The 26,280-nt window shown below is 43.3% G+C and overlaps 1 protein-coding gene across 1 annotated transcript in view; it reads right to left on the minus strand.

Annotated features, from left to right (window-relative positions):
- The window catches only part of Tg (Transglutaminase), a 140,875-nt gene that overhangs the window by 62,481 nt on the left and 52,114 nt on the right, over positions 1-26,280 (minus strand). The window contains exon 2 of the mRNA XM_070083722.1: positions 5,671-5,868. Coding sequence (XP_069939823.1) covers positions 5,671-5,868 — 198 coding nt within the window. The remainder of the gene's footprint in view (positions 1-5,670; positions 5,869-26,280) is intronic.

Below are 26,280 nucleotides of genomic sequence, written 5' to 3' on the forward strand. Positions count from 1 at the left end.
CAGGTCTAACTCACACCCACCCACATCTACTCATGTATTTATCCAACCTATTTTTAAAGCTACACAACGTTCTGGCCTCTATAACGGTACTTGGGAGTTTGTTCCACTCATCCACAACTCTATTACCAAACCAGTACTTTCCTATATCCTTCCTGAATCTGAATTTTTCCAACTTAAAACCATTGCTGCGAGTCCTGTCTAGGCTAGATATTTTCAGCACACTATTTACATCCCCTTTATTTATTCCTGTCTTCCATTTATACACCTCAATCATATCCCCCCTAATTCTACGTCTTTCTAGAGAGTGCAGTTTCAGGGCCCTTAGTCTATCCTCATAGGGAAGGTTTCTGATACATGGGATCATCTTTGTCATCCTCCTTTGTACATTTTCCAGAGAATTTATATCCATTCTGTAATACGGTGACCAAAACTGTGCAGCATAATCTAAATGAGGCCTAACCAAGGATGTATAGAGTTGAAGAACAACCTGAGGACTCCTATTATTTATGCTTCTTGATATGAAGCCAAGGATTCTATTAGCTTTATTGCGAACACTTATGCACTGTTGTCTTGGTTTCAGATTACTGCTAACCAGAACTCCTAAATCTTTTTCGCAATCCGTAATATTAAGATCTACATTATTTAGTTTATATGTGGCATGGTTATTGTCCTGTCCAACATTTAGAACTTTGCATTTGTCTATATTAAACTGCATCTGCCACTTCTCCGACCACTGCATCAGTCTATTCAAATCTTCCTGGAGTGCTCGAATGTCCTCGTCAGAATGAATTCGACGGCCTATTTTGGTGTCATCGGCAAACTTGCCGATGTCGCTCTTTATGCCCTCATCTATGTCGTTTATGTAGATTGTGAACAGCAGGGGGCCCAACACTGACCCCTGTGGAACACCGCTCGTGACGCTTCCCCACTCTGATTTCTCCCCATTTATGCAAACTCTCTGCTGCCTATTTGTCAACCATGCCTCTATCCAGGAAAAAATTTCTCCTCCTATTCCATGTGCTTTAATTTTCCTCAATAGTCTCTGATGTGGGACCCTGTCAAAAGCCTTACTGAAGTCCATATACACAATATCATATTCATTACCATGATCTACCTCCTCAAATACCTTAGTGAAAAAAGTTAATAAATTCGTAAGGCAGGAACGCCCCTTTGTAAAACCATGCTGAGATTCGTTGATTAATTTATGCTTTTCAAGATGGCTACGAACTGCCTCGGCAATTATTGATTCCATAAATTTTCCCACTATGGAGGTTAGGCTTATTAGGTACGTGTTAGGATTAATAATCCATATGAAGCATTATTTTTGTCCATAATACGTCTTGAGAATCTGACTGCCTGATATTTTTCCATATTTCATGATCATCTTTTAGCAAACACTTCCTTCTTCATATCTAACAAGTTAACACTCACGCGTGCTTTTAATGACCAAGTTTAGAATTCAACGACATCGTTGAAAGTTTGGCGAGTGATGTGATAACTAGTATGTACCTCAAAAACACCAGTCGAGTCATTTAATAGCTACTTTGGGCCAGATAGCATCAGTAATATGGAATTAGCCCAGAAAGTAATCAACCCTTACTAAAAGAGCTTGTTATGACCATAAAATAGATGTATTTCAGTATTCAGTGAATAAAATATGCGTATTATTTACAAGCTTGAAGCTTTTTTAACGTTACATACAGTAAATGTAACATTAAATCAATGAATGGGACTTAGGATGGTTTTTAAGTACATTAATTACTTTAAAGTTTACACTTTTACTAGAAAACATCAAATCTAAGAATTATCATCTACGAGGAACTACCTAGATTATAAACGGTATAAAATATCTAAATTAACTTTCTTCAAGCAATGACAAGAAGACACATGAACAATTACACATTTATTAGAAACGCGTCAGTCCTGGAGGCTTTAATCAATAATATACAAAAGGATAATCAATAAGAGTATATTAAATGACTTCTGGGCACCTTTGGCATTCAAAGTCGGGTATTAAGCAGTGACGAGTTGGTCCTCTTTCCAACAAATTAAACGTCGTTTAAATTGTCCCTGCTGTAGTGCCACATATTCACTCAGTCCTAGTTTCATTCTTATCTTTCTCAGAACGTGATCCAGAACATCTATCTATGAACTCTTCAAAGGTATGATCTAAGAGTAGGAGATACCAATATCATGGATCGTTTTTCCAAATCACATTTTGAGGAAGGCGAGACAGAAACTAGGAATGAATGAATATTGTGGTTCCTAAACCAGGGACAACTTAAGGCAACTTTGTCTTCCACATTGCAGAGTCACTTGTTTGCACAGAACTGCTTAATGCCTCAATTGACGTAGTGGAAGTTTTAGCAGTAAAGGTCGAGAACCAAAACCTAGTCATTGTGGTAGTCTACAAGCCTCCGGATGCAACATCCCAGCAATTCCAGGAACAGCTGTTAAAAATTGACCACTGTCTGGAAAATCTTCCAGCTCCTGCACCCAACATCTTGCTCCTGGGGGATTTCAACTTAAGGCACCTAAAATGGAGGAATATAGCAAATAATATTGTTGCAGTAATAACACCAGGAGGCAGCTCTGATGAAAACTCACACTCACACGAGCTTTTAAATCTCTGCACAAAATTCAATTTAAACCAGCAAATAATAGAGCCTACTAGACTGGAGAATACACTAGACCTCATCTTCACTAACAATGATGATCTGATAAGAAATGTCACCATATCAAAAACAATATACTCAGATCACAACATAATTGAGGTTCAGACATGTATGCGTGGAGCCCCAGACCGACAAAATGAGACTAGTCACGAGGGAGCATTCACCAAATTCAACTTCAATAACAAAAACATAAAGTGGGACCAAGTAAACCAAGTCCTAACCGATATAAGCTGGGAAGATATACTAAGCAACACAGACCCAAACTTATGCCTAGAACAGATTAACTCGGTGGCACTCGATGTATGCACAAGGCTTATTCCTCTAAGAAAAAGGAGGAGTAGATGTAAAATAGAAAGAGACAGGCGCTCCCTTTACAGGCGACGGAAAAGAATAACAGAGCGGCTAAAAGAGGTCAATATATCTGAAATGCGCAGGGAGACACTGGTCAGAGAAATAGCAAGCATCGAACTTAAGCTAAAAGAATCCTTTAGGAGTCAGGAATCGCGGGAAGAACTAAAAGCCATAAATGAAATCGAAAGAAACCCAAAGTATTTCTTCTCCTATGCCAAATCAAAATCGAGAACAACGTCCAGTATTGGGCCCCTACTTAAACAAGATGGGTCCTACACAGATGACAGCAAGGAAATGAGTGAGCTACTCAAGTCCCAATATGACTCAGTTTTTAGCAAGCCGCTAACCAGACTGAGAGTCGAAGATCAAAATGAATTTTTTATGAGAGAGCCACAAAATTTGATTAACACAAGCCTATCCGATGTTATCCTGACGCCAAATGACTTCGAACAGGCGATAAATGACATGCCCATGCACTCTGCCCCAGGGCCAGACTCATGGAACTCTGTGTTCATCAAGAACTGCAAGAAGCCCCTATCACGAGCCTTTTCCATCCTATGGAGAGGGAGCATGGACACGGGGGTCGTCCCTCAGTTACTAAAAACAACAGACATAGCCCCACTCCACAAAGGGGGCAGTAAAGCAACAGCAAAGAACTACAGACCAATAGCACTAACATCCCATATCATAAAAATCTTTGAAAGGGTCCTAAGAAGCAAGATCACCACCCATCTAGAAACCCATCAGTTACACAACCCAGGGCAACATGGGTTTAGAACAGGTCGCTCCTGTCTGTCTCAACTACTGGATCACTACGACAAGGTCCTAAATGCACTAGAAGACAAAAAGAATGCAGATGTAATATATACAGACTTTGCAAAAGCCTTCGACAAGTGTGACCATGGCGTAATAGCGCACAAAATGCGCGCTAAAGGAATAACAGGAAAAGTCGGTCGATGGATCTATAATTTCCTCACTAACAGAACACAGAGAGTAGTCGTCAACAGAGTAAAGTCCGAGGCAGCTACGGTGAAAAGCTCTGTTCCACAAGGCACAGTACTAGCTCCCATCTTGTTCCTCATCCTCATATCCGACATAGACAAGGATGTCAGCCACAGCACCGTGTCTTCCTTTGCAGATGACACCCGAATCTGCATGACAGTGTCTTCCATTGCAGACACTGCAAGGCTCCAGGCGGACATCAACCAAATCTTTCAGTGGGCTGCAGAAAACAATATGAAGTTCAACGATGAGAAATTTCAATTACTCAGATATGGTAAACATGAGGAAATTAAATCTTCATCAGAGTACAAAACAAATTCTGGCCACAAAATAGAGCGAAACACCAACGTCAAAGACCTGGGAGTGATTATGTCGGAGGATCTCACCTTCAAGGACCATAACATTGTATCAATCGCATCTGCTAGAAAAATGACAGGATGGATAATGAGAACCTTCAAAACTAGGGAGGCCAAGCCCATGATGACACTCTTCAGGTCACTTGTTCTATCTAGGCTGGAATATTGCTGCACTCTAACAGCACCTTTCAAGGCAGGTGAAATTGCCGACCTAGAAAATGTACAGAGAACTTTCACGGCGCGCATAACGGAGATAAAACACCTCAATTACTGGGAGCGTTTGAGGTTTCTAAACCTGTATTCCCTGGAACGCAGGAGGGAGAGATACATGATTATATACACCTGGAAAATCCTAGAGGGACTAGTACCGAACTTGCACACGAAAATCACTCACTACGAAAGCAAAAGACTTGGCAGACGATGCACCATCCCCCCAATGAAAAGCAGGGGTGTCACTAGCACGTTAAGAGACCATACAATAAGTGTCAGGGGCCCGAGACTGTTCAACTGCCTCCCAGCACACATAAGGGGGATTACCAACAGACCCCTGGCAGTCTTCAAGCTGGCACTGGACAAGCACCTAAAGTCAGTTCCTGATCAGCCGGGCTGTGGCTCGTACGTTGGTTTGCGTGCAGCCAGCAGCAACAGCCTGGTTGATCAGGCGCTGATCCACCAGGAGGCCTGGTCACAGACCGGGCCGCGGGGGCGTTGACCCCCGAAACTCTCTCCAGGTAAACAGCTCCATGGGACGTTTGATATGTTTGAAACAGTATCAACCCGTCACTGCTGAACCTCCGACTTTGGACGCCGATGGTGTCTAATACAATGGAACAAAAATTTTGCTGGAAACTACAAAATATCAAAAGCACTGGCATATATAATACTCGACCAGGTTAAATTTCACCCACCTCAACACAGGAATCAGTTAACGTCATGGGCTACTTGATGCCATCTCAAAATACAGTTCCGTCAGGTCACTCTCTGTCTCACACCTCATTTATTATGAAACATTTTCAAATAAATATGTCTCAAGGTTTAGAACCTCTCCATAAATATAATAATAATCCCCATTCTCTCCCAAAATATAATTATACAGGGATGAAAGAGTTGAGGCACACTATAACCCCAAAAAAGAAAGTCACAGTACCATTGCTGCAACAGCTCACAAATAACCCACTTTTGGAGAGGACACTTTCTGGTTCAATTGTGACCTCTAAAGTGTGGATTATTGGTGAATTATAGCCAAATCATTACCCATAATTAGTTCGTATTTCAGGACTACCTACCAACGACAGTGAAGACGAGGGAGAGTTTATCCTTTTCTTTGTCCATTTCTTGGTTGGTTGTAAGTTTAATGGTAAACTCTTGTCCACGTCTCAGCACCAGACGAGGATGGTCTCCCTGCATCAGATGGTAGGAGCTGGTGTGGTGACTGCTGCCATTTTCACCAGTCGTCAGGTCAAAGTCCTTCACCACCAAGAAATCTGCCAAGGGATAAATGTGGTCACAATTTACATTTGCCAGAATTTTACCTATAATTGGGAAAAAATAAAGTATCACAATATGTATTCCATACTTCCGTAATAAAATATAGGGTAATAAGAACATGCATAATAAGAACTTTTAACGTAAGTTTAGTAATTCATTCAAAATTCTGAAATGTTGCAAAATACTTTTAAGAGATTTTCACCTCAGATAAGTCGAAAATTATAATACTCAAAACAGATTACAGCACAAGTTTATAATGCTATCCCAGTCAATTAGTTAAACTGGAGCTGTCTCTTACGATCCTTGACTTCGGGCGAAACGTTGCAGATTAAGAAACTCATTATACTGCATTTGTGTTTATTTTTCCAAGGCGCCTTAGTGATGGCGAGACTCTACATATAAGAAACTAGATATATCCTCCCCCTTCCTTGCAGTGAACCTGATTGCCTCCCATTTCCCAGGCGATATACGACTCCCTGTGAGTTTAGCGCTTCCCACTATCAACAGTAATAGAGGCAGTCATCTATATGATGATTTTAATTAAAATGCGATTGAAAAAGTATGCCCAAAACTGAATACATTTTTTCAGTCACATTTACAAGAATCACTAAATGAGCTTTACAAGATCTGCTGTACTGTAAAACCACTATTATGTCGTATCTTCTGGAAGAATAGGTAGCGTGGAAGGTTACTAAAGGCGACAGACTAGTATGGTTTTATTCTTCAAATGGGTTCACGGGCAAGACGTGTAGGGGGTAGGCATTGACGGGAGGTCAAGTAGGCGGGGAGTGAGGCAGATGCCAGACCACAATCTACCTGTCACTTGCGAAACTAGGCCTAGGCCAGTAACTCACCCTAGTGGGAAGTATGTGAAATTGGTGAGTAGACTTACTGTCTACAGTACAACTAATAATAATAATAATAATAATAATAATAATAATAATAATAATAATAATAATAATAATAATAATAATAATAATAATAATAATTTGGTGTATTTCAATCCCTGCACGATCCAAGAAAAGTATCCCAGTGTTGAACGTGAAAGGAATAATGCAGAATATGGCACATGGACACTAATATCCAAATTTTTCATAAAAAATGGGAAAGTTGGACATGTACTGTCCAATGAGATTAAACGTGGCAAAATAGTATCTACACACTCCAGTTATAATACCAACCTTCTTCTAAGAATTAATGCTGCTATAATTACCGACAGTATATTAGGTGAAAGGACACAAGTGCAACTAATGTGACATTTTATTGTCACTCTCCAGGAGCTTTGACAAGCCGTAGCTCCTGGAGAGCGAAATGTTTCCACGATAAAATGTCACTTTAGTTGCACTTGTGTCCTTTTACCTAACATTCTCCTAAGTAGGACACACCAGTGTTGAAATTTTGAAAGCTGGTCAGAAGAGTCATTCTCCAGCTATTACACAGATTCATTTTCTTAAATTAATTTAGTGTACTGACAGTTTTGTGCACACAAACATGTTAATTTTTCCACTGTAATCTACCTTGTCCATAATTACTATCGCACTTGTTTTCTATGTTTCGTAATGTGATGTCTAGGATGTTTCCTTAATTTATGGTATAACTTAACAAATCTTTGAGGACACTTGTGTTGTAGAGGTCTGAGTAAAGTTCAGACCTCTACAACACAATGGGTACCATCTTGTTCATAAGATACTACATCACTAAATATTAAAGCCATTCAGTAGAGGTAGATTTAACTATAACGCGATTTGGCGAGAATAAAAGTCACACTGTTCCACACATAAAATTGGCAAATGTGTACCTACACGTTTTAATTTCGCTGTTGCCAAATTAGGACGCAACCTTCTTGAACGTTTGAAACCAAGCAGAAGAGGGTTTTGGAAATTATTGGAGTCATTGTAGATAAATGGCTCAGACAACCAAGTTGATATATTAGACATGTACAACACTTGAATACCTTCACTGAAGAAGCCATTGTGTGGCAGAACGTATCACAATAAAGATACTTAAGTGTCGGGCATGTGTCTAAATTATCATCAGAGCCATTACAGTAATTTCAGAATAAGTCCAGCAATCTTGTTTACAGAGCACCTGTACATGCCAGTAGCAAAAATATTGCCCTAGATACTATACACCAGCACTGAAAATTTGAACGAGGTAAAAACAAAAAGTTGATAGGAAGGAAAATAAAAGAAAATAATGAGAAAAATACAAGGAACTACTTGAAGATCCCTCTTGTATGCCCTGTTGGGTTTATATTTCGCATCAGGCTCCTTTATATTTCGCACCAAGCTTGTGCTGCCATCTCACGGGCTTAGGCCTAGCTTCAGTCCGTAAGATGTTGCCTTCTTCTATCACAGCCGACAGCCTATAGACAGGCTCGGGGCCTGGTTGGCTCCCAGGGCAAGCTTAGGCACACTATTCAAGAACCCAATAAAGCTCAACGTCGCCTCCGAAGAGTATTATTAACACTACCAAATACCACATACATTATACCATGATCTTGTCAACTGAAACTATTAACTGCAAACCATAATTTTTCAAGGGGTGGACCGGTAAGCCAGCGGAAGGCCTCGGTCAGATGACCAAAAACTCCAACGACGGGTCATCATATGACTATGACCCGCGTCAGGAAACACTTGTCCTGTTTTCTGACAAACCTTACCTAACCCAACCTATTAACTGCACCAAACAGATACAGCAGTTAAATTTCAAGTAAATAAACAGACGAACGCTTGTGATCCTTCAGCTTACTGCAAACACCTTGTTATTGAGATCGGTGGATAAATTCCAGTTACATGAGTCCCGGCCTGTTTTGGGAGTAGCCAGAAACACAAATTGCCACGATCTGCATGGAAACATCACTTGTTCAAATCAAGAAAAAGTAAAGCAAAGAAGGGAGGTACCACAATATTGTATAATGAACCCAGAGCTGCAGAGGGCGATGCCAATCCATTATTTCCTCTATGCCAAACAAGTTTATAAAAACATGTGAATAGTGTATTAATGTTGGTAGAATTACCGACAATATGTTAAATAAAATGATGGAAGTGCAACTAATGTGACATTTTATTGTGGCAACATTTTGCTGGAGAGCGAAACGTTGCTACAATAAAATGTCACATTAGTTGTACTTGTGCCCTTTTACTTAATATAAGAATAGTGGATCACTGCAGACAGCCTACTGGCCCATGCTAGGTAGGCCTAACTTATCCCCACTCATACACTGTCCTTATTTTTTAAGCTATCCGAAGTTCTCTATTTCTCTCTGCCTCTGGTCCTAGAATTTTGCTGCAGTACCTGACTATTTTGGAATCTATACTTGACGGACCAAGTCAATTTAGTGCAGATCAAAATCCGACATCTTTGTTTCAATTCTTCAGGTATGCTACAGGTATTAGTGACCACATTCTGCACGGTGTCCGGTAGCTCGGTTGGTAGTGCACTCAGCTCACACAATGAGGTCTGTGGTTCGATCCCTGGTATGAGTGGAAACATTAGGGCGTATTTCCTTAAAACACCTGCTGTCCCTGTACACCCAGAAGTAAAATTGTTACCTGGGTGTTAGTCGACTAATGTGAGTCGCATCCTGGGATCAAAATTAACCTAATTTTCCCGAAATGCTCTGCATGACAAGGGGCTTTCTATATATGTAGTATGTTGATGATGTCAGCTAAGTCTGTGTACGTTGTACATATATTTGTAGAAAAAACATTATTATTATTAATTATTATTATTATTATTATTATTATTATTATTATTATTATCGTATCCATTACTCCTCACGAAAATCACTCACTACGAAAGCAAAAGACTTGGCAGACGATGCACCATCCCCCCAATGAAAAGCAGGGGTGTCACTAGCACGTTAAGAGACCATACAATAAGTGTCAGGGGCCCGAGACTGTTCAACTGCCTCCCAGCACACATAAGGGGGATTACCAACAGACCCCTGGCAGTCTTCAAGCTGGCACTGGACAAGCACCTAAAGTCAGTTCCGGATCAGCCGGGCTGTGGCTCGTACGTTGGTTTGCGTGCAGCCAGCAGCAACAGCCTGGTTGATCAGGCTCTGATCCACCAGGAGGCCTGGTCACAGACCGGGCCGCGGGGGCGTTGACCCCCGGAACTCTCTCCAGGTAAACTCACCACGGGCAGGTTATGCCCAAGAGTGCTTGATACCAGCCCAACATAAGTTAAGGGCCCCACACTGCCCTTATACACACAAGCAAGGGACCCCAAAGAATGTGCTAATAACCCAACACAGGGGGTCTCCACCCACAGTGCCTGGTACAAGCCCAACACACCAGCCAGTGACCTTAGTGTCTAGCAATACCCCAACAATAAGATGAGCACTACCATACAAGTTAGTCTACGTGTCTACGACTAGCACTACCATACAGGTCAGTTTACGTGTCGAAAACGAGCATTACCATACAAATTAGTCTACGTGTCCAAGACTAGCACTACCATATAAGTCAGTCTACGTGTAGTTAGTTGCTCAACACATTTCCTTTCCCACCGCCTCCCTCCACCAGTTGGCCTTGGCCCTGACAGTCTAATAAACTAATGGAGGTGATTCACCACGACCCCTTGACCCTCAGCCCCTACTCTTCTCACTCCAGCTTCATTGGAAAAACGGGAGAGGGAAAAAAGGCTGTTTTCTTCACGATACGAGCAGTTTGCTTAGATATTCTTTGTCTTCCCCTTGATTATACGACCCGTATGCTGTCTTCTTGTTTTGGATTCATTGGTGTCTGCTGTTACCATGGAGGGTTCAGTGGTGTCTTGTCAGCAGTGTCTGTTGTCACCATGGTGGGTTCAGCAGTGTCTGATGTCACCATGGTGGGTTCAGCAATGTCTGATGTCACCATGGTGGGTTCAGCAGTGTCCGTTGTCACCATGGTGAGTTTATCAGTCTGTTGTCACCATGGTGGGTTCAGCAGTGTCCGTTGTCACCATGGTGGGTTCATCAGTGTCTTTTGTCACCATGGTGGGCTCAGTGGTGTCTATTGTCACCATGTCCATGGTGGGTTCAGCAGTGTCTTTTGTCACCATGGTGGATTCATCAGTCTGTTGTCACCATGGTGGGTTCATCAGTGTCTTTTGTCACCATGGTGGGTTCAGCAGTGCCTGTTGTCATCATGGTGGGCTCAATGGTGTCTTGTTGCCATGCTGGACTCTTGATGGAGTGTAGATAAATGGTCCAGAGAACCGACAAATTTTTAAATTTGAGGATGGATGGATGGATAATGAGAACCTTCAAAACTAGGGACGCCAAGCCCATGATGATTCTCTTCAAATCGCTTGTGCTCTCTAGGCTGGAATACTGCTGTATATTAACGGCCCCCTTCAAGGCTGGCGACATTGCAGACCTGAAGAGTGTACAAAGAACTTTCACGGCACACATAAGTACGATAAGGCACCTAAATTACTGGGAACGGTTGAAGGTCCTTGATCTGTATTCCCTGGAACGCAGACGAGAGAGATACATGATAATATACATTTGGAAGGTCCTGGAGGGATTGGTACCAAACCTGCACACGAAAATCACTCCCTATGAAAGCGAAAGACTCGGCAGGAGATGCAACATTCCCCCGATGAAAAGCAGGGGCGCCACGAGTACATTGAGAGACAATACAATAAGTGTCCGGGGTCCAAGACTGTTTAACTGCCTCCGAGCCTACATAAGGGGGATTACCAATAGACCCCTGGCTGTCTTTAAGAAGGCACTGGACAGGCACCAAAAGTCAGTACCTGACCAACTGGGCTGTGGCTCGTGCGTCAGCGTGCGTGTGGCCAGCAGTAACAGCCTGGCTGATCAGACCCTGATCCACCGTGAGATCTGGTCTTAGACCGAGCCGCGGGGGCGTAGACCCCCGAAACCCTCTCCAGGTAAACTCCAGGTAGATACATGTGCAACACTTGGGTACCTTTATTGTGGAAACTTTTGCCACAGTGACTTCATCAGTCCACTACAAGACTGGTGAAGATCAGTAGTCTGACGTAATATTGGAGTCTTTTTAATGTCTTTTAGTCTAGCATGTACGAGGCTGTCAACATGAAAATTATCACTACTTGCAAACAGTCTGCGATACAAAATGTTAAAATAGCTAAAACTTTATTTACAGGTTCTTCGTATAATTTGTTAAAAACCAATTGAAAAACGAGAATAATGTGTAGATGAAGGTAGGGAAAACACTACATACCTGTGTTAGTAAGGTAAGATTATTATTATTATTATTATTATTATTATTATTATTATTAAGGGGAAGCGCTTAACCCATAGGATTATACAGCGCTTGTGGGGGAGATGGAAGGTATTCAGGCTTAATTCAGGGAACTGGAGCACAGATCCAGTTCCCTAGATCTGGAGCCTCTCACCAGCATCAAGGAACCTTCCGTGAGTGTAGTAATCTAAGTTACATACAGTGAGAAACAAGACTTTTTTTTTTAATGAGGAAACAAATAAAGTAAAAGGACACAAGTGTAACTAATGTGATATTTTATTGTGGCAACGTTTCGCTCTCCAGGAGCTTTGTCAAGCCCTTACAAACAATACATAGACACAGGGTATATATAAGCTCAGAGTGAGGTTTAATACTAGTTGTAGTAGTAGTAGTGATATAAGTTGTAGTAGTAATACTACTACTACTACTACCACCACTAGTATTACACCTCACTCTAAGCCTATAGTGATCAGTGGTCAGTCGTCACGTGAGGTCAAAGGCCCTGAGCTGCTTTGGGGATTGGTGTGGACGGTTACAAAAACTGAGGTTGGACAGTTGAAGGAGGAAGTCTTGCTTCTCCAGGAGGTAATTAGGAGGCTGAAGGTTCACTTTAATGGGTTTGGTGGCTGGAATGGTGGAGGGGAATGAGGCTACCAGCAGCGAGGTGCAGTCTGTCTCTCGCTGCGAGGAAGCTGTAGGTGGGGAGGTAGTAACGGCTACCAGCAGTGAGGTGCAGTCCAGCACCTGCTACAAGTGGCAAGTGGTTCCCAGTAATGGGAAGAGCATGAAAATAAGGAAAGTTAAGACAGAAGATTTGAAGGTAGGAAATCGCTTCTCTGTTCTTCAGGATGAGTGTACTTCAGTGGCCAGTGAAGGTAAAGGTACTACTTCCTCTGCAAATAGAGGTAAGTGCATACTTGTGGTTGGTGACTAACAGGTAAGATGTATGGACCGTGCTTTCTGTAATAGGAATAAGAAGGTAAGAGATAAAGTGTGCTTCCCAGGAGCTGGTGTTAGTGACATAGTCGACAGATTGGATAATATCATGTCAGGTAATGGGAACAAGCCTATTATCTGCCTCATTGCTGGTGGAAATGATATTGGGAAGGGTAAGAGAGAAGAGCTGCTAGATAAGTACAGGTCAGCTATAGATTTAATTAAGTCTAAGGGAGGGGTCCCAATCATGTGTAGCATCTTGCCTAGAAGGGGAATGGGCAATGAATGGTTGTCTAGGGTAATTGGTGTAAATTGCTGGCTAGACAGATACTGCAAGGAACTTGCAATCCCATTCATTGACAACTGGGACAACTTTTATGGTAAACATGATATGTATGAAAGGGATGGGGTACATCTCTCTGGGGCAGGGGTGGTAGCTCTTGCAAACTCAATCGAGAGGGCCATTGCTGAAATGCCTAGGATTTTAAACTGATAGAAGATAGAGGTATGGGTGTGTGTGGAAAACAGTCAGGTTGCAACACTAGGGTTGAAAACAGTAAATGTATAAAAGACATTCATCATGAAGTTATAAATAAAGACAATAGATCAGGTCAGCAAACAAAGGGAGACAGTAGAGGGCAGCAAGGGACTAGCTCCTTTAAGGTCTACTATACTAATAGCAGGAGTGTAAGAAATAAGATAGATGAGCTAAGATTAATTGCAAGTGCAGGAAACATAGATATCATTGCTATAACAGAGACCTGGCTCAATCTGAAAGATAGAGATGCCTTCTGAATGTCACATACAAGGCTATAAATTATTCCACACTGACATGGTCAACAGGAAGGGTGGTGGAGTAGCAATGTACGTCAGAGACAATTTAAATTGTTGTGTTAGACAAGATATAAAATTAGAAGCGCCAGCCACTGAATCTGTTTGGTTACAGCTTCTATAGGGCCATGAAAAACTAATTTTGGGCGTGATTTACAGGGCCCCAAATCTTGATAGGGAGTGCGGTAAACTTCTATGGGATGAAATTCGTAAGGCACCTACATACAAAAATGTTGTGATAATGGGAGATTTCAACTATAGACAGATTGACTGGAGCAATTTGACAGGAAATTAGAGAGTCAAGTGACTTTCTTGATACGATTCAGGATTGTTTTTTAAAACAGTTTGTGACAGAGCCCCAACTAGAGGAAATAACCAGCTTGACTTGGTTCTTGAGAGCAGGGAAACGCTAATTAATAACCTTGAGGTTAATGATGAGCTTGGGGAAAGTGATCACAAATCACTCAGTTTTAATATATCATGGAATTCCCTTAATAATGGCAATCAAGTCTCTGTCCCTGACTTCTGCTTGGCTGATTTCATAGGATTGAAAAATTACTTGGGTTCGCTGAACTGGAATGACCTGACTATGGGTCAGGTAGGTGGTGATTGCCAATTTGACGTTTTCCAGGGCATAATTCTAGCTGCTCAGACAACTTGTGTTCCAAATAGGGAAATCAGATCAAGCAAAAATGATCCCAAATGGATAAACAATAGATTAAAACATCTCACTGGTCAAAAGAGAGGCATATATAGGCAAATCAAAAGAGGAGAGGTGCAATTAAGAAATCAATATATTCAGTTAAAGAGAGAAATAAAAAAGGGAACAAGAAAACCAAAAAGAGATTATGAGATTAAAGTTGAAAGAGAATCAAAGACTAACCCAAAAGGATTCTTTAGGTATACAGAAGTCAGATCAGGGACAAGATAGGCTCACTCAAAAGTTACTCGGGTCAGCTCACAGACAGTGATAAGGAAATGTGTAGAATTTTTAACACATACTTTCTCTCAGTTTTTACACAGGAAGATACTAGCGATATTCCAGAAATAATAAATTATGTAGAACAGGATGATAATAAACTATGCACGATTATGGTCACAAGTGACATGGTTCTTAGGCAAATTGATAAATTAAAACCTAACAAATCCCCAGGCCCTGATGAACTGTATGCAAGGGTTCTAAAGGAATGTAAAGAGGAGCTTAGCACACCTATCTGGCATGGTGCCAGATAAGTGGAAAATGGCAAATGTGATACCTATTTTCAAAGCAGGTGACAAGTCCTTAGCTTCGAACTATAGACCAATAAGCCTAACCTCCATTGTGGGAAAAATTATGGAATCAATAACTGCCGAGGCAGTTCGTAGCCACCTTGAAAAGCATAAATTAATCAACGAATCTCAGCATGGTTTTACAAAGGGGCGTTCCTGCCTTACGAATTTATTAACTTTTTTCACTAAGGTATTTGAGGAGGTAGATCATGGTAATGAATATGATATTGTGTATATGGACTTCAGTAAGGTTTTTGAAAGGGTCCCACATCAGACACTATTGAGGAAAATTAAGGCACATGGAATAGGAGGAGAAATTTTTTTCCTGGATAGAGGAATGGTTGACAAATAGGCAGCAGAGAGTTCGCATAAATGGGGAGAAATCACGAGCGGTATTCCACAGGGGTCAGTGTTGGGCCCCCTGTTGTTCACAATCTACATAAACGACATTGATGAGGGCATAAAGAGCGACATAAGCAAGTTTGCCGATGACACCAAAATAGGCCGTCGAATTCATTCTGACGAGGACATTCGAGCACTCAAGAAAGATATGAATAGACTGATGCAGTGGTCGGAGAAGTGGCAGATGCAGTTTAAATATAGACAAATGCAAAGTTCTAAATGTTGAACAGGAAAATAACCATGCCACATATAAACTAAATAATGTAGATCTTAATATTACGGATTGCGAAAGAGATTTAGGAGTTCTGGTTAGCAGTAATCTGAAACCAAGACAACAGTGCGTAAGTGTTCACAATAAAGCTAACAGAATCCTTGGCTTCATATCAAGAAGCATAAATAATAGGAGTCCTGAGATTGTTCTTCAACTCTATATATCCTTGGTTAGGCCTCATTTAGATTATGCTGCACAGTTTTGGTCACCGTATTACAGAATGGATATAAATGCTCTGGAAAACGTACAAAGGAGGATGACAAAGTTGATCCCATGTATCAGAAATCTTCCCTATGAGGATAGACTGAGGGCCCTGAATCTGCACTCTAGAAAGGCGTTATTATTCAGTTATTATTCACCACTAAACAAAATTTGTGAACTATCCCATATTAAACAATTAGGTAAAACCCAGACATACTTTCAGACAATAAACATGTCTTAAATTAAATTAAATCTTGCATCTGCTTTAAAAAAATCTCTGGGTTACCAAAACAGAGCTTCACGTACACGTTTACAGAGGTCACATATATAAGAACATACGACAGGAGTACCGCCTACTGACCCATGCTAGGCGGGTCCAATTTACCCACTCGTATACCTGTTCAGCCTATTTTTAAAGCCACCTAAGGTTCTTGATTCAATGACAGTACTCAGGAGTTTGTTCCACTCATTCACAATTCTATTACCAAACCAGTGATTTCCTATACATTTCTAAATCAAAGATTTTCCAACTTGAATCCATCGTTGCGAGTCCTGTCTTGGTTAAACATTTTTGGCACATTATTTATATCCTATATATTTATTCCTGTCTTCCAATTATACACCTTAAGCATATTCCCTCCGAATTCTACGCCTTTCCAGAGAGAGCAGATTGAGTGTTTCAGTGCTGTACAGGCTGTCCTCCGAGGAAAGATCTCTGCTACATGGGATCAACTTTGTCAACTTTCTCTACGTTTTCCGGGTTATTTATGGTTATTGTGTAATAAGGTGACTAGAACTGCACAATATAAACTAAATGTTGCTTTACCAAGGATATGTAAAGCTGAAGTATAACCTGAGGATTTCTGTTATTTACACTTGATATGAAGCAAAGAATTCTATTAGCTTTATTATGAGCACTTATACACTTTTATGTTGGCTTTAGATTACTGTTAACCAGAACTCTCAAATCTTTTTCGCATTCAGTGATTGAGAGCTTCATTGTTTAGTTTATGTCACTCACACAGACTATAAAAATTTTTTACATAATTTCCTAAATGTAGAACATATGAATGAATAATACAATAATTGTGTAATAAAATATGTTACTGTTTGGACACTTCGAGAAATTTCGAGGATGGGGGGGTGTAGAACAGCCAGTGGGGACTCCGAGAGACGCCAAATTTAATTTAATGTGTGAGCACTGGTCTTAATTTGCAATGTAATTAGGCGTTTTCCGATCATATTTGTTGTTCCCAGCAAGCCTAATCCTATGCAGTCCACTAAAATTCAATGTAGCAGGGTAACTGGTTTTAATTTTATAATCATTAAATTAATGTCAGGTCAAGCTTTTTGTGAAAGTAGCGAGAAAGTGGGCAGTTGAAGGAGTAGCAGTTCAGTGACCCACTGTGACTTAAGTCCCATTTATATCAACCAGATTACTTAAGAACATAAGAAAGAACACTGCAGCAGGTTTACTGGTCCATGAAAGGCAGGTCCATGTCTCCTACTGGCTTAAGCCAATGCCCTAACCTAGTCAGGTCAGGTCACATTCACTTAAGGATGGAGCACGATATCTGACCTAGTAGTACAAGCTAGATTGGTCCAACTCTCACCCACCCACACCCACTCATATATTTTTCTAACCTATTTTTAAAACTACACACCGTTTTTGCCTCTATAACTGTACTCGGGAGTTTGTTCCATTCATCCACAACTCTATTACCAAACCAGTGCTTTCCTATATCCTTCCTGAATCTGAAATTTTCCAACTTAAAACCATTGCTGCGAGTCCTGTCTTGGCTGGATATTTTCAGCACGTTATTTACATCCCCTTTATTTATTCCTGTTTTCCATTTATACACCTCAATCATATCCCCCCAAATTCTACGCCTTTCTAGATTTGCAGGTAATAAGTTAGGTAATGCCCTGTAAACCTTCTGCAGGTGATTTACTCACAATAATAATAATAATAATAATAATTATTTTCACACAGACACACACACCCACAGACACACACACAGACACAGATGGACGGAATAATGAATAAACATGAGGAGTGGCACGAAAGAATCAGTGAGAAATCCCCAGACATCATAGCAGTCACAGAAACAAAACTCACTGAGACAATAACAGACGCAATCTTCCCACAGGGATATCAGATCCTGAGAAAAGATAGGAGTAGAGGGGGAGGAGGAGTTGCACTGCTCATAAGAAACCGATGGGGATTTGAGGAAATGGAAGGCATGGACGTGATTGGAGAAAGAGACTACATAGTAGGTACAATTCAGTCTGGAGAACATAAAGTAGTCATTGGAGTGATGTATAACCCACCACAGAACTGCAGGAGGCCAAGAGAGGAGTATGAAGAAAACAGCAGGGCAATGGTGGACACACTGGCTGAGGCGGCAAGAAGAGCTCACTCGAGCAGAGCAAAGTTACTGGTAATGGGCGATTTCAACCACAGGGAGATTGATTGGGAAAACCTGGAGCCACACAGGGGTCCCGAAACATGGAGAGCCAAAATGATGGATGTGGTACTTGAAAACCTCATGCATCAACATGTCAGGGACACTACCAGAGGGAGAGGGGAGGACGAGCCAGCAAGACTGGATCTTGTGTTCACCCTGAGCAGTTCGGACATTGAGGGCATCACTTACGAGAGGCCCCTAGGAGCTAGCGATCATGTGGTTCTGAGTTTTGATTATATAGTAGAGTTACAAGTGGAGAAGGAAACAGGAACTGAATGGGAAAAGCCAAACTACAAAAGGGGGGACTACACAGGTATGAGGAACTCCCTGCAGGAGGTTCAGTGGGACAGAGACCTGGTAGGAAAATCAGTAAACAAGATGATGGAATATGTAGCAACAAAGTGCAAGGAGGCAGAGGAAAGGTTTGTTCTCAAGGGAAACCAGAAATAATAGGAAGACCAAAGCGACTCCTTGGTTTTTCCGAAGGTGTAGGGAGGCAAAAACTAAGTGCACCAGAGAATGGAAAAGGTACAGGAGGCAAAGGACCCAGGAAAATGAGATTAGTAGAAGAGCCAGAAACGAGTATGCACAGATAAGGAGGGAGGCCCAGCGACAGTACGAAAACGACATAGCATCGAAAGTCAAGTCTGACCTGAAACTGCTGTATAGCCACATTAGGAGGAAGACAACAGTCAAAGACCAGGTGATAAGGCTGAGGAAAGAAGGTGGAGACCTCACAAGAAATGATCAAGAGGTATGCAAGGAGCTCAACATGAGATTTAAGGAAGTATTTACAGTGGAGACAGGAAGGCCTCTCGGGGGACAGACCAGATGGGGACATTAGCAAGGAATGTACCAACAAGTGTTGGATGACATACATACAGATAAGGAGGAGGTGAAGAAACTGCTAAGGGACATCGATACCTCAAAGGCAATGGGACTGGACATCTCCCCGTGGGTCCTTAGAGAGGAAGCGGATATGTTGTGTGTGCCACTTACCACAATCTTCAACACGTCCCTGGAAGCTGGGCAACTACCTGAGGTATGGAAGATGGCAAATGTAGTTCCCATTTTTAAAAAAGGAGACAGAAAAGAGGCACTAAACTATAGACCTGTGTCACTGACGTGTATAGTATGCAAAGTTATGGAGAAGATTATCAGGAGGAGAGTGGTGGAGCACCTGGAATGGAACATGAGTATAAATGCCAACCAGCATGGATTCATGGAAGGAAAATCCTGTATCACAAACCTTCTGGAGTTTTATGATAAAGTAACAGAAGTAAGACACGAGAGAGAGGGGTGGGTGGATTGCATCTTCTTGGACTGCAAGAAGGCCTTTGACACAGTTCCTCACAAGAGATTGGTGCAGAAGCTAGAGGATCAGGCTCATATAACAGGAAGGGCACTGCAATGGATCAGAGAATACCTGACAGGGAGGCAACAACGAGTCATGGTACGTAATGATGTATCACAATGGGCACCTGTGACGAGCGGGGTCCCACAGGGGTCGGTCCTAGGACCAGTGCTATTTTTGGTATATGTGAACATGATGGAAGGGTTAGACTCAGAAGTGTCCCTGTTCGCAGACGATGTGAAGTTAATGAGGAGAATTAAATCAGATGAGGACCGGGAAGGACTTCAAAGAGACTTGGACAGACAGGACACCTGGTCCAGCAACTGGCTTCTCGAATTTAATCCCACCAAATGCAAAGTCATGAAGATAGGGCAAGGGCAAAGAAGACCGGAGACAGAGTATAGGCTAGGTGGCTAAAGACTGCAAACCTCGCTCAAGGAGAAAGATCTTGGAGTGAATATAACACCGAGCATGTCTCCGGAAGCACACATCAGCCAGGTAACTGCTGCAGCATATGGGCGCCTGGCAAACCTGAGAACAGCGTTCCGATACCTTAATTAATAAGGAATCGTTCAAGACACTGTACACCGTGTACGTTAGGCCCATACTGGAGTATGCAGCACCTGTTTGGAACCCGCACTTGATAAAGCACGTCAAGAAACTAGAGAAAGTGCAAAGGTTTGCGACAAGGTTAGCTCCAGAGCTAAGGGGAATGTCTTATGAAGAAAGGTTAAGGGAAATCGGCCTGACGACACTAGAGGATAGGAGGGTCAGGGGAGACATGATAACGACATATAAAATACTGCGCGGAATAGACAAGGTGGACAAAGGATGTTCCAGGGAGGGGACACAGAAACAAGCGGTCACAATTGGAAGTTGAAGACACAGATGAGTCAGAGAGATATTAGGAAGTATTTCTTCAGTCATAGAGTTGTCAGACAGTGGAATAGCCTAGAAAGTGATGTAGTGGAGGCATGAACCATACATAGTTTTAAGACGAGGTATGATAAAGCTCATGTAGCGGGGAGTTTACCTGGAGTTTACCTGGAGAGAGTTTCGGGGGTCAACGCCCCCGCGGCCCGGTCTGTGACCAGGCCTCCTGGTGGATCAGCGCCTGATCAACCAGGCTGTTGCTGCTGGCTGCACGCAAACCAACGTACGAGCCACAGCCCGGCTGATCAGGAACTGACTTTAGGTGCTTGTCCAGTGCCAGCTTGAAGACTGCCAGGGGTCTGTTGGTAATCCCCCTTATGTGTGCTGGGAGGCAGTTGAACAGTCTCGGGCCCCTGACACTTATTGTATGGTCTCTTAACGTGCTAGTGACACCCCTGCTTTTCATTGGGGGGATGGTGCATCGTCTGCCAAGTCTTTTGCTTTCGTAGTGAGTGATTTTCGTGTGCAAGTTTGGTACTAGTCCCTCTAGGATTTTCCAGGTGTATATAATCATGTATCTCTCCCTCCTGCGTTCCAGGGAATACAGGTTTAGAAACCTCAAGCGCTCCCAGTAATTGAGGTGTTTTATCTCCGTTATGCGCGCCGTGAAGACAGAGGAGGACAGAGTAGCAACCGGTGAAGAGGCGGGGCCAGGAGCTAGGACTCGACCCCTGCAACCACAAATAGGTTAGTACAAATAGGTGAGTACACAGAGCTGTCTCTCGACCCCTGCAACCACAGTTGAGTACACAGACACACACACAGACAGACACAGACAGACACACACAGACACACACACGATCAGTGAAGAGGCGGGGCCAGGAGCTGAGTCTCGACCCCTGCAACCACAATTAGGTGAGTACAATTAGGTGAGTACACACACACACACACACACACACACACACACTGAGCAACGTTACCTAATATTCAGGTATTACTACTTCATAGTCTGGGACAATACTTGAAAGGTTTTTGCAGTGACAATCTTCAAAACTGCAAAGAAATTTCAATGGCGCTGAGATGTAACGTATACTGTGCTAAAATGGCTTGCTGTGAGCCTTGAGGTGCGTCGCCCTGTGTTGAGTGCAACAAACTCCTAGGGAGTGTCATTAAGAAACCTTTGGGTAGCTGCTAAAACAGGTTAAACAGGTGGATGTTACACGGGCCGGTAGACCTACTGCAGTACTCCACTGTTTGTGTTGTCATGAGTCATATACAGGCTAGTACGATTCATTTAACGATATTTTAAGGGTCCATCGATAAAGATATATAATGCCAGTTGAGAACAGACAAGCTGTTTATACGAGTATTTGTACTGTTTATGCTGGTATAAACCTTGGTAATAAATACCGACAAGTTGGTTTAGAAAGACACGTAAGCAAACACTATAACATATTTATTAGAAAACGTTTCGGTCCTGGGACGTTTTCTAATAAATATGTTATAGTGTTTGCTTACGTGTCTTTCTAAACCAACTGTTTATGCTAAACACTCAACCTATGTGGGTCCTTCATGGCAGAGTGGTGGAGGCTTGATTCTCCGTTCTCTAATCGCGAGAAACTACACATATGCACTAGGTGAGTATATCAAGTTAGTCACAGGCTGCTGTGCGTGAACAACCTCCTTGTTGGTATTCTCACTTGTACTTGTACCACAGCCTCAGTCTTTACAGAATTACTTTGTCTTTCCCTTTTAAGCCGTATACTATTTATTTTTAATCTGAACCAGCGGATTAAACTTAGTTACTGATCGTCGTCCTGCTTTGTTAATGGTATTTTGGGGAATTTTTATTTTAAAAACTTTTAGTGATGCTACATCTTGTCCCACTGATTAATGATTGCTTATCGGGACTATCTATATGACTCACGATATCGTAATGACACGATTGCGAACAAACCATACCACAGGCGGGGATAGAACCCGGGATCAGAGGGTCTCAAAACTCCCAGTGGCTAAAGCGACTGTCTGGAGTTTTGAGACTGATCGCCGGTTCTGTCCCCGCCCGTGGTATGGTTTGGTTAATCTGTCAAAAAAAAAAAAATAATACACAGGTTTAATCTATTAATATGATAGGCTGATAAGGCCTACCCATTAAACAGCTCGACTTCGTAGAGAGAATACTATATGAAGAAAAGACAGATAGGCCAGACAAAGGACAGGACTAACTTGTAGCAACAGTGTGGGTCCAGTCATGCTGTAACTTGTAGCAACAGCATGGACCTATCATACTGTAACTTGTAGCAACAGTGTGGGTCCAGTCATGCTGCAACTTGTAGCAACAGCATGGACCTATCATACTGTAACTTGTAGCAACAGTGTGGGTCCAGCTGTATTGTAACTTGTAGCAACAGCATGGACCTATCATACTGTAACTTGTAGCAACAGTGTGGGTCCAGTCATGCTGTAACTTGTAGCAACAGCATGGACCTATCATACTGTAACTTGTAGCAACAGTGTGGGTCCAGCTGTATTGTAACTTGTAGCAACAGCATGGACCTATCATACTGTAACTTGTAGCAACAGTGTGGGTCCAGCTGTATTGTAACTTGTAGCAACAGTGGTGCAGGATGTGTGATCCACGCCCCCACCTCGTAGCCTTCCCCGCCCTAAAAGACCTCACCCTGCCATTTCACCTGCCCCACCACACCAATACTAGGAATGGGAGGCAACTCCACCACCCCAAGATCGTGGGAGGGATGACCCAAGACTGGGAGGGGAGCCACTCCACAACCACAAGGTCAGGGATGCACCCACCCAGCACCAACAGCCCCAGGAAAGGGGACCTGGTGAAGTGTAATATGCGGGAATGCGGGCGGTCGTCCCTCCCTCTCCCCATCCTTGCTTATCGCCCCTTCTATCTACCACCCAAATTCCTCTCTCCTTCCCTCTTATTACCGTCCCGTATACAAATTCTTCATCCAGTCCTCCATCCCTTTAATAGTCCCATACCGCCAGCTACCACACCCAAGCCGGTGCATTTGGGAGAGGGAGTAAGGGGTGCTTACCCGCCAGTCAGTGCTGATGTGGGGTGCTTACTTGCCAGTCACTACTGATGTGGGGTACTTACTTGCCAGTCAGTGCTGATGTGGGGTGCTTACTTGCCAGTCAGTGCTGATGTGGGGTGCTTACTTGCCAGTCACTTATGTGGGGTGCTTACCCGCCAGTCACTGCTGATGTGGGGTGCTTACTTGCCAGTCACTGCTGATGTGGGGTGCTTACCCGCCAGTCAGTGCTGATGTGGGGTGCTTACTTGCCAGTCACTGCTGATGTGGGGTGCTTACCCGCCAGTCACTGCTGATGTGGGGTGCTTACTTGCCAGTCACTGCTGATGTGGGGTGCTCGCCCGCCAGTCAGTGCTGATGTGGGGTGCTTACCCGCCAGTCAGTGCTGATGTGGGGTGCTTACTTGCCAGTCACTACTGATGTGGGGTACTTACTTGCCAGTCAGTGCTGATGTGGGGTGCTTACTTGCCAGTCAGTGCTGATGTGGGGTGCTTACTTGCCAGTCACTTATGTGGGGTGCTTACCCGCCAGTCACTGCTGATGTGGGGTGCTTACTTGCCAGTCACTGCTGATGTGGGGTGCTTACCCGCCAGTCACTGCTGATGTGGGGTGCTTACTTGCCAGTCACTGCTGATGTGGGGTGCTCGCCCGCCAGTCACTGCTGATGTGGGGTCCTTACTTGCCAGTCACTGCTGATATAAAGGACTTGTTTATTTGGTAGGCTGTAGAGCGGTGTTAATGATAAACGTCTTCAGAGGCTTCTTAATTTATTGTTAAGTAGTGGTGGGTTACACAGGCTTGTGTGTTTGTGCCCATGGCCCGGGAGGGCCATGCCCACGAGAGAGAGCTGGGAGTACTTGTGTCTTGATGCCAGGCCGCTGTGTGAGTGCGAGCGAGGCAAGTCTGGGCATACTGAAGTGGCAAGGCCTATAGATGGCAGCACCTGAGTGGCGCGAAATATGAACTAAGCTGGCAGACAGCATGGACTATCTGTGCAGACAGTACAGGCTGTCTACATACGCTCGGCCACCTATCGCGCATCGTCCCGACGCGACAATACTGGTAGTAAAAGAAACTCGGTCTCTCTCTCGTAGGAACAGGGCACAGAACACAAAATAAAAACATATATATACATATGGACATGGAAAAAAAAAAACTTCCTACAGGGAGGGAAGAAAAAAACATGTGGGGTGTGCTAAACATCGTGGTCAAAGGCAGTGAGCGTCGATGAGTATCACTGCATGCCTTCCTGCGTCTGGACAGATACTGCAACACGGGAGACATCGCTGCGGCTGAGCTGTGACGTAACAGGGTACGGTCTCCTCTGGAACGGTGAAGCAGACATCGTAGGAGTCGCTGCAGGTTTTCACTCAACCTGGGGCACGACATGCTGGTGCCCTCGAGTGAGGCGTCGACAAAACTCGGCAACTGGGCAGGACTTCTGGCAAGCGACTCAGGAGGACACTTCTCGACTGGTACTGTCGCTGGGCTATCACTGCCGGCGAGCGTGGAGCGAGTTGTGGAGCAAGTCGTGGCAGAGACGACTGGGCGAAACATCTGGGAGTCGTAACATCATACACCAGACTGCAGTGAGAGAGCTAGCAGTCAAAGTGACATCTTCTTTGTGCAGGCTGCTCACTGAAGCTTGTGACACGAGGCTGACACAGCGCCTGCCGACAGGGCTGGCTGCGGCTTGACGAGTATCATCTCTCGACAGCTGGAGTTATAGCAGAGGTTAGTCTAAGCGTCCCCAGACTTGTTTCTCTACATATAACTGCACTCTGAAGGTCTGGAGGTGAAGTGAAACAAATCTCGATGGGAATCGTAGCAGGTACGATTCTACAGAACATCACGAGCGACGAGCATAAAAGCTTTCTGTACAAGGGGGCTCATACGCTCAGGGCTGAGAAATCAGCTGTCAAACACTGGTCAGGCGGGTGACTTAGTGGTACAATTCAAGGGTCTGACCACAGACCTCACTGGACACACGGAACTTTAAAAACACACCGCTGTACATACGGTACAACATGGCTTAACTAGCAAATGATGCTTTTCTGCGCATAAAACTGACTAAGACATACTAAAATGTGAGAACACTGACTGAGAGGAATTAATTAACACACGACATATATTTTCTCTCAATCTTCTCGACAATACTGAAATAATTACTAGAACACTCGATGTGACATCATGTGATGTCAGGCGTGATGTCGCAAGGTGACGTCAGCAGCAGTGACGTCAACAGACATCTCGAGGTGACGTCAGGCAGACATCGTGAGGTGACGTCAGCAGACATCGTGAGGTGACGTCAGCAGACATCGTGACGTCATGAAGTCGGGCAGCATCGTGGGTGGCGTCGATGTGATGCGGGCAGCAGACCACAGCATGAGGCCTGGGATATCTGGTAACTCACGTGGCTTTGTAGGTCTACGTGATCGCCCACACCCACGTGACGTCGTAATCCACGTAGCTTCGAGTGGCCTCGGGCACTCGGATACACAGCACTGGCAATGAATT

This window comes from Cherax quadricarinatus, chromosome 10, assembly GCF_038502225.1.
Source record: "Cherax quadricarinatus isolate ZL_2023a chromosome 10, ASM3850222v1, whole genome shotgun sequence".
NCBI lineage: Eukaryota > Metazoa > Arthropoda > Malacostraca > Decapoda > Parastacidae > Cherax > Cherax quadricarinatus.